General features: G+C 36.0%; 1 protein-coding gene across 1 annotated transcript; it reads right to left on the bottom strand.

The window, feature by feature from the left end:
* Nucleotides 1-7870: 7870 nt before the first annotated feature.
* On the bottom strand, nt 7871-13363 carry LOC127657825 (E3 ubiquitin-protein ligase TRIM35-like). Its single transcript, XM_052146747.1, has 6 exons — nt 12843-13363; nt 12600-12695; nt 12244-12474; nt 10884-10906; nt 10683-10798; nt 7871-9732 (listed from the first exon to the last, which is right to left on the bottom strand). Exons 1-6 carry the CDS (start codon nt 13257-13259, stop codon nt 9188-9190), a joined length of 1428 nt encoding a protein of 475 aa, XP_052002707.1. The 5' UTR covers nt 13260-13363; the 3' UTR covers nt 7871-9187.
* Nucleotides 13364-13618: the final 255 nt, after the last annotated feature.

The raw sequence follows: 13618 nt of genomic DNA, 5'->3' as shown, positions 1-13618 counted from the left end.
GCACTCTGAACTTACAATTAACTATAATATTTTTACAAACTAATATTAAGATTAATAAACACTGCAAAGAAATATTGTTAATTGTTTGTTGATGACACCTAATGGATAAACTAATGTTAACAAATGGAATTTATTGTAAAGTGTTACCTATTTTATTAGATTGGATTCCAAAGGAACATAATTTATACTGGCTTGTATGATACAAATGCTGTAAACAATGAGATTATGAGAATATGAGTATTATGAAAAATAAATACAGATTTTTGTAAATAAAACAACCGTTACAGCTTTCATTACAAACATTTTTTAATCAGAATTTCTGCTTGAATGGCATTTAAAGGAATAGTTTACCAAAAATGAAAATTATCTCATCATTTACTCATCCTCATGCCATCCCAGATGTGTATGACTTTCTTTCAAGTCAAGTCAATTTTATTTGTATAGCGCCTTTCACAACACACATCGTTTCAAAGCAGCTTTACAGAATATCAGCATTAACAGACGATAAAACTGTAATGTCTATAAAGTCGATTAATCATCATTGTGTAATTTCGATAAAATACGATTTTTAATAGTGTTAAAAATAATTAAATGATAATTGTATTAATAACCCCAGTGAGCAAGCTGTAGGCGACTGTGGCAAGGAACACAAAACTCCATAAGATGTTGATTAATGGAGAAAAATAACCTTGGGAGAAACCAGACTCACTGTGGGGGCCAGTTCCCCTCTGGCTAACATTATGAATGTAATGTATATATTAATTATGTATAGGTAAAATCATGGTTTAAAATTATTAAACTAAGTGTTAAGGGTCAGTGATTAAAGATCGATTGTGTTTGAACTGTAAGATTAATGACCAAAGTCTTTGAAGTCCATCTTGATTAATTGCAGAAGTTCACATAGATGCAATTGTCCTTGTTAATTGGCTGATGAAGGCTTTTGTTGGCAATAGTTAGTCTATGCATTCCATTTCAAGATCGTAGTCCATCAATAGACCGAGGTGATGCAGGTTGGAGTTGGCATCATTTCATCCTCTGAAGTCCGTCATAATAGATTGAAGTGATGGTTTGGCTGGCACCGGCTGCGTTTAGTCATCATCATTCTGCGACATGTAGCAGTGGAGTCCAACATGAAGCAGGAATGGTGCTGGATCCAGCCGGTTCTGGAGACCTCAGGATAGGAGTCCCGAGGTTGAGACAGGGAAACAAATAAAAAGATGTAAGCGTAGATGCCATTTAATTTATTGCAGAGTAAGAGATCATGCTCAATGTTTCTGGTTTCTGGTTCCGGCAGACCCAACTAAAGCAGCCTAATTGTGGGTTGGAGGATAAATTAGGTGTATGCCTGGCTAAATAGATGAGTCTTTAGTCTAGACTTAAACTGAGAGAGTGTGTCTGCATCTCGAACAGTGTTTGGGAGACTATTCCATAGTTTAGGAGCCAAATATGAAAAGGATCTTCCTCCTTTAGTGGATTTTGATATTCTAGGAACTATTAATAGGCCAGAATTTTGCGATCTTAATGAACGTGTTGGAATATAGCGTGGTAGAAGATCACTTAAGTACTGCGGAGCTAGACCATTCAAAGCTTTGTACGTAGTTAACAGAATTTTAAAATCAATACGGAATTTAACAGGTAGCCAATGTAACGATGATAAAATGGGGCTAATATGATCATATTCCTTGGTTCTCGTCAGCACTCTGGCTGCTGCATTTTGAACCAATTGAAGTTTATTTATTGAACTTGCTGGACATCCTCCCAGTAATGCATTACAATAATCTAGTCTTGAGGTCATGAATGCATGAATTAGTTTTTCGGCATCAGCAATCGAGAGCATATGCCTTAATTTAGCAATATTTCTTAGGTGGAAGAATGCTGTTCTACAAACATTTGTAATTTGATTTTCAAAGGACAGATTGGTATCAAATATAACACCTAAGTTCTTCGCTGTTGAAGATGATGTAACAGTACATCCATCTAGAGTCAAATTATATTTTAGTGGCTTATTTTTTTAGTTTTTTGGTCCAATAATTAGAACCTCTGTTTTGTCAGAATTGAGTAGAAGGAAATTTCTGTCCATCCAATCTTTTATTTCAAAAATACACTCTGCTAATTTTGAGAATTGTGAAATCTCATCAGGTTTTGAAGAAATATAAAGTTATGTATCGTCAGCATAGCAGTGGAAACTTATTCCACGATTCCTGATAATATCTCCCAGGGGAAGCATATACATGGAGAACAGGAGAGGCCCTAAAACTGATCCCTGTGGCACTCCATATTTTACTTTTGTTTGGTTTGACAATTCCTCATTTACATAGACAAAGTGGTAACGGTCTGCTAAATATGACCTAAACCATGCTAATGCCACTCCACAAATTCCAACATAATTCTCTAGCCTATTCAAGAGAATGTCATGATCTATCGTGTCGAATGCAGCACTAAGATCTAAAAGCACTAGAAGAGAAAAGCAGCCGCGATCAGATGATAAGAGCAAGTCATTTGTAACTCTGATAAGTGCAGTCTCTGTACTGTGATGAGGCCTAAATCCTGATTGAAATTCTTCATATATACTATTTCTCTGTAGAAATGAACATATTTGGGAGGATACTACCTTTTCTAGTATTTTTGACATAAACGGGAGATTTGAAATCGGTCTATAATTAGCAAGTTCTCCAGGATTAAGTTGTGGCTTCTTAATTAGCGGTTTGATAATTGCCATTTTAAAGTTTCTTGGGACATGTCCTAAGCATAGCGAGGAGTTAATGATATTAAGAAGAGGTTCTGATATTACAGGAGATACCTCTTTTAAGAGCTTAGTTGGTATAGGATCTAACAAACAAGTTGTGGCTTTTGATGTTTCGATAAGTTTTGTTAGCTCTTCATGACCTATGATAGCGAAGGATTGAAGTTGCACATGAGGGAAATTATTCGACACTGTTTTCTGAGGTGCTATGACAGATGATTGCATAATTCCAATTTTATTTCTGATTATTTCAATTTTATCTGTGAAGAAATTCATGAAGTCATTACTCTTGAATTGTGACGTAATATCTGGTTCGGTTGAGGCTTTATTCCTAACCAATTTAGCCACAGTACTGAATAAACATCTAGGATTGTTGTGTTTATTTTCTATGAGTTTACTAAAATATGCTGACCTGGCAGCTTGTAGTGCTTGTCTGTAGCTACAGACACTATCCTTCCATGCACCCTGAAATACTTCTAATTTTGTATTTTTACACATGCGCTCCATTTTACGAGCTGCTCTCTTGAGAGCATGAGTGTGATCATTGTACCATGGTGCAGGGCTTATTTCTTTAATTTTCTTTAATCGAAGTGGGGCGACAACATCAAGGGTGCTAGAGAAGACTGCATTTAAATTTTTTGTTATTTCATCAAGTTCTTCTGGGCTTTGGGGTTTATTGAGTATATGAGATAGATCTGGAAGAGTATAAGTGAAGCTATCTTTAGTGGTCGAAAGAATAGTTCTACCTGAACGATAGCGTGGTGTAGATTGAGTAACATTAGCTGATTGCAGCATGCAAGAGACGAGGTAATGATCCGAGATGTCATCGCTCTGCTGCAGAATTTCTATATTATCAACATCAACTCCATATGAAAGAATTCAGTCTAACGTATGATTATGGCGATGAGTTGGTCCTGTTACATTTTGTCTGACTCCAAGAGAGTTGAGAATATCAATAAATGCTAATCCCAATGTATCATTTTCATTATCTATGTGAATGTTGAAGTCACCAACAATTAAGGCTCTATCTACAGTAACTACAAGATCTGATAAAAAATTTGCAAATTCACTAAGGAAATCTGAATAAGGCCCAGGTGATCTATACACTGTAGCAAGGGTAAAAGACGACAGAGAATTTTTATTTATATTTGTATTTGACGGTGTCACCTTAAGCATTATTAGTTCAAAAGACTTACATTTATATCCTGTCCTCTGAGTAACACCAAAAACTTCACTGTAAATTGTAGCAACACCTCCTCGACCCTTCAAACGAGGCTCATGTTTATAACAATAACCTGGGGGAGTAGATTAATTTAAACTAATATATTCATCCGGTTTAAGCCAGGTTTCAGTCAAACAGAGTGCATCCAATCTATGATCTGTAATCATTTCATTGACAATTAGTGCTTTGGTAGAAAGAGATCTAATGTTTAGTAGCCCTATTTTTATATGTACATTTTTAATTTGTTTGTTTTGTTCAAGTTTGACCTTAATCAAATTTTTTCTAAATGATTTAGTGAGGGTTTTGTGTTTGGTAGTTCGGGGAATAGACACAGTCTCTATGAGATATCTAGGTGATACAGTCTCTATGTGTTGTAGTTTATGTGACCTGTGTGACGTCTCAAGGCAGCTAGCAGACGTTCGGATTAACCAGTTTGTCTGCTTCCTGACCTGGGCCCCATTTAGTCAATTAATATCATTATTAAGTCTATGAGCCAAATTACTAGAGAGGAGAGCGGCACCTTCCCTGGAGGGATGGAGTCCGTCTCTCTTTAGCAGGTCAGGTCTACCCCAAAAACTTTTCCAATTGTCTATAAATCCTATTTTATTCTGCAGACACCACTCAGACATCCAGACATTCAGTGACACTAATCTACTATAAACCTCGTCACCACGACGAGCAGGGAGGGGACCAGAGCATATTACAGTGTCTGACATCGTTTTTGCAAATTCTCACACCTCTTTAACATTATCTTTAGTGATCTCCGACTGGCGAAGCCGGACATCGTTAGTGCCGACATGGATAACAATTTTAGAAAATCTACGTTTAGCATTAGCCAGCACTTGTAAATTTGATTTGATGTCAGACGCTCTGGCCCCCGAAATGCAATTAACAATAGTGGCTGGAGTCTCTATTTCCACGTTCCTTACAATAGAATCACCAATAACAAGGGCTCTTTCAATATGATTCTCAGTGGGTGTATCACTGAGTGGGGAGAATTTATTGGAAACCCTAACAGGAGCGGGAGAGTGGTGTCTCTTTGCTGAACGAGTATGCCGCCGAGACGTCACCCAAATGCCCTGCTGCAGGGGCTCTATAACCGGAACCAAAGTGTGTGTGTTGCTCTCTGTACTGCCCGCATCCGAAACAGTATCTAACGGCTTCTCTTTCTCACTGACCTCTACTAGCGTTCGGATGCGAGTCTCTAACTCATTAACCTTCTCCGTCAGCCTGACTAATTCCTTACATTTATCACAAGTGAATCCCTCACTGCTGACGGAGGAGGCTATTTTAAACATGTGACATGCAATGCATGAACAAATAACATGAGCCGATGCCATGACTTACCGCAAATTGTTCGTTGTTCCTGAGCAGTGAGGGTTTTGAGATTGATTTGAATCCCTCACAAAATGGTTTGTTGTTGGTGGTGGTTGTTCTGATAAGCGGTGCTTTGAGATCGATGCAATAATCTGTGTACCGCAGAGGAGAAAAAAGGGTGCGCGCTGAAAAAATGCACGCAGTTTAACCGCGATAAAAATAGAACGCGGATACAGGTGGAATATGTGCGCAGTTGAATCCCGATAAGAGAATAATACGGGAAGACCCGATGCGTGCTTAAAAATGGCAGATGTTTAAGGATTAAAGGCTACAAACACAGACTCTAGCTAGGTGTCAGCAGCAACCGGTAAAATACACGCAGATGAAACGGGAGAAAAAGCAGAAGTTCTTTCTTCTGCAGAACACACATTGAGATTTTTAGAAGAATATTTCAGCTCTGTAGGTTCATACAATGCTAGTGAATGGTGACCAGAATTCAGAATCCCCAAAAAGGACATAAAGGCAGCATAAAAGTTATTCATGTGAAGTGGTTTAATCCATGTCTTCAGAAGTGATGTGGGTGAAAAAACAGAAAGTCAAATCTAAACTTTCACATTCAGCCACCTACTGGTCGGTGCTGGTCAAAGGTGTAGATTAATAGTAAAAAAGGACTTAAATATAAATCTGTTTCTTACCCACATCTATTATATTTCTTCAGGAGTCATGGATTAAACCACTGGAGTCGTATGGTTTACTTATTTTACCTTTATGTGATTTTTGGAGCTTCAAATCTTCTTCTGATCACCATTCACTTGCATTGTTCTGCAGAAAAAAGAAAGTTATACACATCTGGGATGGAATGAGGGTGAGTAAATGATTAAAGAATTTGCTTTCTTATGTGAACTGTTCCTTTTAAGGGTGATCTGATCCACTTACCAGCCATAAAACTGTTTTTAGATTTACTTTTATATAATGAAAATGCAATACATTATTTTACATAATTTAAAAATGTAATTATACTCAAATAGTCACATTTGGTGTTTGGCAAGTGTTAATTTTAGACCCTGCTCACAACAATTTTTTCCGAGATCCTTTGAAATCTTGTTTAATCAGTCCATTGCATTTTATTCCATTGAACAGGTTTCTGGGAAGCCTGCACACTAACTAATTGGAGCACCCAACACCAAGTACTCTTAATTCAAAAGGCCATTATCCTAGAGGTTCACATACTTTTACCAATAATAACAATGAGCGTCTTTCCTTTATCACTGTAAGGTCATTTTAAGCGAAACCTGATCGGCACATATCGATTTTGATCATTACCCTGTTTTTGCTCTGTATTTGAATGCCTTTACAGACATTCTTACCGGCTTATATAATGTGCGCAAGTGTTGGAGGCATCCCTGTTTACGCTTTTACCCAATAATTTCAAACATATAAACTTGCATTGACAGATATTAATAATCTGATTTTGGATAGTTATTATCAGCATTGTGTTGTGCATGTAAACACTGTAGTACCATTTGTTCAAGAAAGATTTGGCACGGTAGAATGATGTGTTGTTTAACAAGTTGGTAGATGAATCAGATCACAAGAGCCATTCTTGCTGAAATTAGATCATTTTCCAACTTTTTCCACATAACAGCAGATAATGGTGAATTGATCTTGAAGCCAAATATTACTGTAGCTTCACTCACCTCCATGTTGTCTAAAGTTCCCATGGGAAAGACCTCGTAAATTATTTGTATGCCCGTTTTCACAGGTTATCAGATGAAAATGGTTGATTATGCGCATAGGCTTATGTACTTTCTCAGATGTATTCATCTCTGTCAGTATTACTAATTTATCTATCTGCTCCAAAAATAGCATGTGGTGAGCTTATTTTACATTTTGTGTTATTCCAAGGATTTCTTAAATAAAACTGAAAAGATTTTCATCAAGGTGCAATATGCCTGAAACTGTTCATTAATAAACACACCAATTTTCCAGACAACTGTACATTTTTTACCACCTCAGAACCAGTTTAAACACATCACATGAATCTCAAACCACAGATTGCTTGCAGTGTTTTCAGCCCTCTCTATGACTACATGTACGTGCACATTTTCTGATTAAAGTTCATATTCTGGTTACGGCTTTATTCTAATGTTTACATTGCGCCACATCTATTGGAATAATTATTGGATACATGTAACCAGCATATTCAGAATAAATTCAGACATACACTCTTTACTATCTCCTGCTATTTTCTTTAGTTATAGTTATTTATTAATAATAAAAGTGTAGATCATGTTTTTTTTATATGTTGGATGTTCCCGAGTATGGTTTAAGCAATACCAAGAGGATCACAGGTTCGATTCCCAGGGAACACACAAACTGATAAAATGTACACCTTGAACGCACTGTAAAAAGCATCTGCTAAATGCATAAATTTAATTGTAAAAAATATTCTCGCTCCAAATATTTTCTCCAAAAGGTTGACTTTTTATAACTCTGTATCTTATACCACCCAGAATTACCATTGTTTAGACATGTACTGAAATAAATGAATGTTCAGTTACAGTGGTTATTCTTAATAATGTGTTTATATGAACCAAAATTCAGGTTATTACAGAAATTTTATTCAGATATTTTATTCAGGTTAATGCATTTACATTATGCTTACATAATTGGAAAATGACCAAATTATAATTAATGACAAAATATTCCTGTGCATGTAAACATAGTCAGTGACATTTATCTACATTTGTCTGCCTCACTACACTGCACTTCAAAGCATCTTGGAATAAAAGTCTGTCAGCTAATCATTAGCCGCAGGGTACCTCAAGGCTCAGTGCTTGGCCCCCTTCTCTTTATAATATGCAGAAAACAACATCATACAGACACAATTTCTGTGACTGGCACAGTTCGAAGGTCTAAACGTCCTCTCACAACGAAAAATATTAGACTAACCCAGGAAAGTTTGCACCATGCAAATTTTATGACTGAATTGAAAAAGATTATTTCTAGTGATTAACAATATACTGAAAACAATTTATATTTCACATTAAAGACACATTAAAGAGACAGAAAACATAAACATGCAAGATACATTATTTTGCATCAAATAACAAAGGCCAACATTATGGTACTACTGAGAATCTGAATCTTAAAATACAGCCTGCTCCTAATATGATGATTGTAGGAATACTCCGGATTCAATACATGTTAAGCTCATCCAACAACATTTGTAGCATAATGTTGATTCCACAGAATCTTTCTTTATGTCCCTTATTTATTTAAAGCCAAAATGAAGCACTCACAATGGAAGTGAATGGGACCTGTCTAAAAGCATTAAAATGCACACTATATCAAAGATATAGCTACAAGATGTAAACATTATACATGTTAACATGATTTTAGTGTGATAAAATATCTGTTTTACATGACTAGTGTGATAAAATTGCTTATAGGGTTTACTGTTACGTTGTCATGGCAACTAAGTTGTAAAATGTTATTACTTTACACCGATAGTGTTAGTAAGCAAATTTTATTACACTAAATTCAAGTTAACACATAGAGTACAATGTATATTTTGGCTATACTTTTGAAACTGTGTGTATGGATATGCCGCATTCACTTCAATTGTAAATGCCTCACTTTAACCCAGATTTGTACTTTTCTTTTAAAAATAAATGAGAGATGAGTATAAATGATATTTTATCAACATTAAGCCACAAATGCTGTCGATTGATCTTAACCTTTAGTGAACCCAGAACATTTCTTTAAGGGACTTTTCCTTTGACCGAGCTTATGAATTAAACCATTGCTTTGAATGCTGCTTTTGTAATCAAATTATTATTATTATTATTATATTTCTGCCATCATAATATTTAGTGAATTTACATTCAGAGGCAAACACGGCTTTAATTGGGTGCCTTCACTTTTATACTGAACTCCATAGGTAAGAGAATTAGTGGGAAACGTGTACAGCTACTATAAAGGAATGGAAAGACTGCCTCTGAGAATGTGGTTGTGAAAGTGAGCAGATGTGTGTTAGTTACAGGATCAGAGAAAGACACCTCTCCTCTGTCCCAGTCCAGCTGCACTCTGATCATCCTAAGTCTCTCTTTAACATCAAAGGGCTTGCGGGCCTGCACTGGTGACTGTAACGTATACTGACCAGCCATATAACGCACACGCCACACTCCGGTGTTAAAGAAAACGTCTCCTTTTCTCTGGTTCGATGCTGTGGTCACTCCAACAGACCAGCATGTGTTGTCTCCGACCTGTACATCCCAGACGTGTGTTCCTGATGCAAAGCTCTCAGAAGCCAGCACACAGTAATAGTTCTCAAATCTCTCTGGATTATCTGGATAGTATTGTACATCAGTGCTGTATTTAACACTAGTCAGATCATCAGTCAGGACAAGCAGAGGATTTGCAGTGTTGGGGTCCAGTGTGACAGGAGCTGATGAGTAAACACAGTCATTAGATTACATTGTAGAAACATTCTCGTGTTTGTACAAATTGTCATAATTACACAGTCTATGAACTACCAATCAAAGGTCTAGACACACCTTTTTTTATTAATACTATTTAATGTCATTTGTGTTACTTCTACAGAGTGATATTAGAGAGGCAGAAACTGTCCTTATATTTTTTTCAATCCAATCGTAAAACATTATTTCAGAAAAGAGTTTTACTTGATTGCTTTTTCTTTGTATTGTTTTTTGTTATTAAAAATCTTAAATGATTTATGTTTATGTTGTGTACATTCTGTTCTCGATCTTTTTTATATTTATCTCTTTTTTGTCTATGTAAAGTGCCTTGAGAAGCTACTTTTAAAGGCACTATGTAAAAATAAAGTTTATTATTATTATTGAAGTCATCAGAATTATTAAATGAACTAAAAAAAATTCAAAAGATATTTAACTTTTCCTGTCTGAATATACTGCATAGCTCCAGATCTAAGCTCTGGTCATTTCAAGACTGGACTACTGTAATGCCCTGTTGGCTGGTCTGCTAGCACGATTAAGCCGATGCAGATATTCCAGACTGCTGCAGCGTGTCTGGTCTTCAATCAGCCAAAGAGGGCTTCAGCTTAATATTTTCCTGGTTATTATTTAGATTTTGTTCAATTTGGACTTGGTGTGACGATGCACGTCACAGCAAGGAAAGACCAAGAAAATAAATTCAATCAATAGAGTTTAAAAATGTTAACTTTTTCCACCACCTTCGGTCGACCACTTCTTTAGATCAAAAGGCTTTAAAATCAAGAGAAACATGTTGTAAATTCCGTGAAGTGTGTCATGAAACTTTTGATTGATTGTGTACATACAAAGAATGGGCTTATCATTCGTTTTCTGTTGTGTTTAAAACCATTTTGTAATTATGAGTAACACTGTCATTTAAACCCACTGATTTGAACAATCTCCTGCATCTTCTCCCAGACTTTAAACTTTAAGTTTCCTAGGTGTTCTGCCACATTAATCAGTGCTCCAGATAGCATCTGTGGATCCGGCATGCTCTGGGCTCTGGAATGACATTCATGAGTTGATCAGGCAGAAAGATTGAGCACAAGACAACAGAGAAGAAACTAACTGATAACAGCTCACTTACCCTTTTAATGAGAACCTGAAGTTCTGCAAAACATAAGAGGAAATCAGCCAACCATGTACATGATCAAATATCTTATTCAACACTCATGTTCTGTTGAGATTCATTATTCTTTAAAGTTGGGGCTATTATTCATGCTATTATTTTTCTAATAATTATATTTAATGTGTTTCTCTGGCCTAGTCAAAATCGTTATTATAACTTATTAAAACGATCTCTGGAATACTCTATTCTGATTGGTTAATGGCGCCATCTAGCGGTCTGATATTTCTCCGTAACAACCGTACATCCACATATCAGACCGCTCATCTGGACATCGCGAGTCATCTTTACTACTTCTTGGATTCTCTACAAGTATACTAATAAAATAATTCCAGTGCAAGTCAATCTTTTATGTGCATTTATTTATTTGTTTGGCAAGTAGTCTTGCAATAAGCAGGATTATGAGGAGTCAGACAGTCATTATTTACACCAACAGAACTCAGACGCAATCCGGAGGTTGATTTCAGCTTTTCAGAGATTTACTTACATAATTACATAATGTCAATGGTATTTATTTATTTCGTTTTTGGCCTTGTGATGTGTGAGATGAGGTACAGTCAGCCAGTTGTTATCGCAAAATAAACCCCTTCAGGCTGATACAAGAGTCTTCTGCTTCATGTCGAGTTCCTGATCATCCTGTCTGGGTTTATTTTGTGATAACAACTGGCTGACTGTACATTATCGCTTACATAAACTCTGTTTTATCACAAAGCATGTATGTGTTTTTCAGAAATGTTACTGGTATTCAGTATAGTAATGTTGTTTCTGTTTGTGTCTTAGGGATATGAGCTGGTCACTGAAAAGTTGCGGTATTTGTTTCTATGTTTGACATATAGTTTTAGATGATCTTACAATATCTTTCTTGTTACAGTTATAATATTTTAGTTTTAATTGTTGCCTCATTACCAGCTCGGGTGTGTATAATTTTTCAATAATGAAATGGTCCGTCGTCAATTATTCCTTACTTATCTGCTTCCAACAATGGAAATCAAAATCAATACTTAAATTCCAACTATAAATATTTCATATTTATGATTTATGTTTGAGACAATCACTTGACTTGAATTAAAGTTTTTTAACAAATCCATATGTTTTATTATGTGGATGTTGCTACCAATCAGAACCAATGTCCAAATTAAATGCACATCAGAAATAACTATTTAAACATGATCATAAACTTTGTTTGATGGGTGCACTTGCAGTAGAAATAAAGCATGCTCATATTTTTGTGTGCCTGTAAAATAATTGGGGTTTGATAGGGTTTATTTAGTTAAAATGGTTTGTTTTGGTAAAAAATAATGATGTAAATGTTTGTTCTGACCTGTAGAAAGGTGATGTCAGCAGCTGCTAAATCATTCTCTATAGTTGTGATTTTGTGTGAGAGAGATTTGATCTCTCTGTCTATGTTTTCAATCCTCTCTTTTATCATGTGACTCTTCTGATCCTCTTCCTCTCTCAGTGCCGATATTCTGATCATCTCTTCATCTACCAGAAACTGATGAAGCCTCTCAAACTCCTCCTGCAAGCTTCTCACGGTCTGTTGAGCCTGAGTCTGGATTACAATACAAGCTTGCATTTACATCCCTTCTTGTGCTTTTCTTGAATCTTGTAAAAAAACTTTCATAATAATGTTTTTTTTTCCTTTTAATCCAGAACATTTTACTTTGTTTTTCTCACCTTAATGTATTGTGCTGTATCATCAAATGTTTGTTTAATTTCCTTGAAGCTCTTCAGTTTCTCCTGTAAATGTTTCAGTGTGATCTTCAATTCCTCCTAAAATGAACCGCTCAGTTGATGTTTGTTAAATTAGTGTAACAACGAATTCAACTGCAATATATTATGAACAAGAGTTTTGTGTATCATTTAAAAGGGTCATATATCCATTATAATGGAGACTGGAGATCATAAAGATGTAGTTACCTTTAGAAGTGGTGCAACTTCATCAATTGGCCTGAATTTGTGATTAAGATGTTTTTCTGAATCTCTGCACACTATACACACAGGAAGTTTATCGTCCAGACAGAAGATTTTGAGTTTCTCTTTGTGCACATTACAGAACATCTCAGACCCTGAAGATGATGATGATCTTGAATTTCTCTCCTGTAGAAATGATTCACACAGGTTCTTCAGAGCCAGATTACTGACTGGATCACATCTTGTGAATCTTTTCCTGCAAACGGGACATTCCTGAAACCCTTTACAGCTCCAGAACTGTTGTAAACAAGCTCTACAGACACTGTGACTACATAAGAGTACCACAGGATCTCTGAAGATGTCGTAGCACACAGGGCAGCACAGATCCTCTTCTGATATTTGACTCGGAGAAGTAATTTCCATCACAGTACCTCCAGTTTTACACTTTCACTAAGTTAAAGTGCAAGAAAATCTTTATAGCTAAAAGCTGTAGATCTGAAACACGGATATCCTCTTTCCATTCAGAGTCTCTGTAAAACCTATGTGATCATGTGGCATCACTATCAACATTCCTTGTTAATGATTACTTTAAAGTTCCTGTGCCAAGGCACAATGACTGCCACACATTTATTGATCGTGCAAAGGACACTCCGAGTGAAGGAAAGAAAGTGGTAAAGGTTAGAAATGTTTCATCTAGGAGGATTTATGAGAATATTTACAGTATTTTGCATTAGGTAAATAAATGTGCAGCAGTTTAATTTAGTATGGCCAAGCAAATCAAA

Source organism: Xyrauchen texanus, chromosome 17 (assembly GCF_025860055.1).
Source record: "Xyrauchen texanus isolate HMW12.3.18 chromosome 17, RBS_HiC_50CHRs, whole genome shotgun sequence".
In the NCBI taxonomy this organism is placed as follows: domain Eukaryota; kingdom Metazoa; phylum Chordata; class Actinopteri; order Cypriniformes; family Catostomidae; genus Xyrauchen; species Xyrauchen texanus.
This window is presented reverse-complemented; position numbering and strand designations above follow the sequence as displayed.

Coding starts and splice junctions, on each gene's coding strand:
- LOC127657825 (XM_052146747.1), bottom strand. CDS start 13,259: ATGGAAATTACTTCTCCGAGTCAAATATCAGAAGAGGATCTGTGCTGC. Junction 12,696..12,842: donor AAGTTGCACCACTTCTAAAG/GTAACTACATCT, acceptor GGTTCATTTTAG/GAGGAATTGAAGATCACACT. Junction 12,475..12,599: donor ATACAGCACAATACATTAAG/GTGAGAAAAACA, acceptor ATTGTAATCCAG/ACTCAGGCTCAACAGACCGT.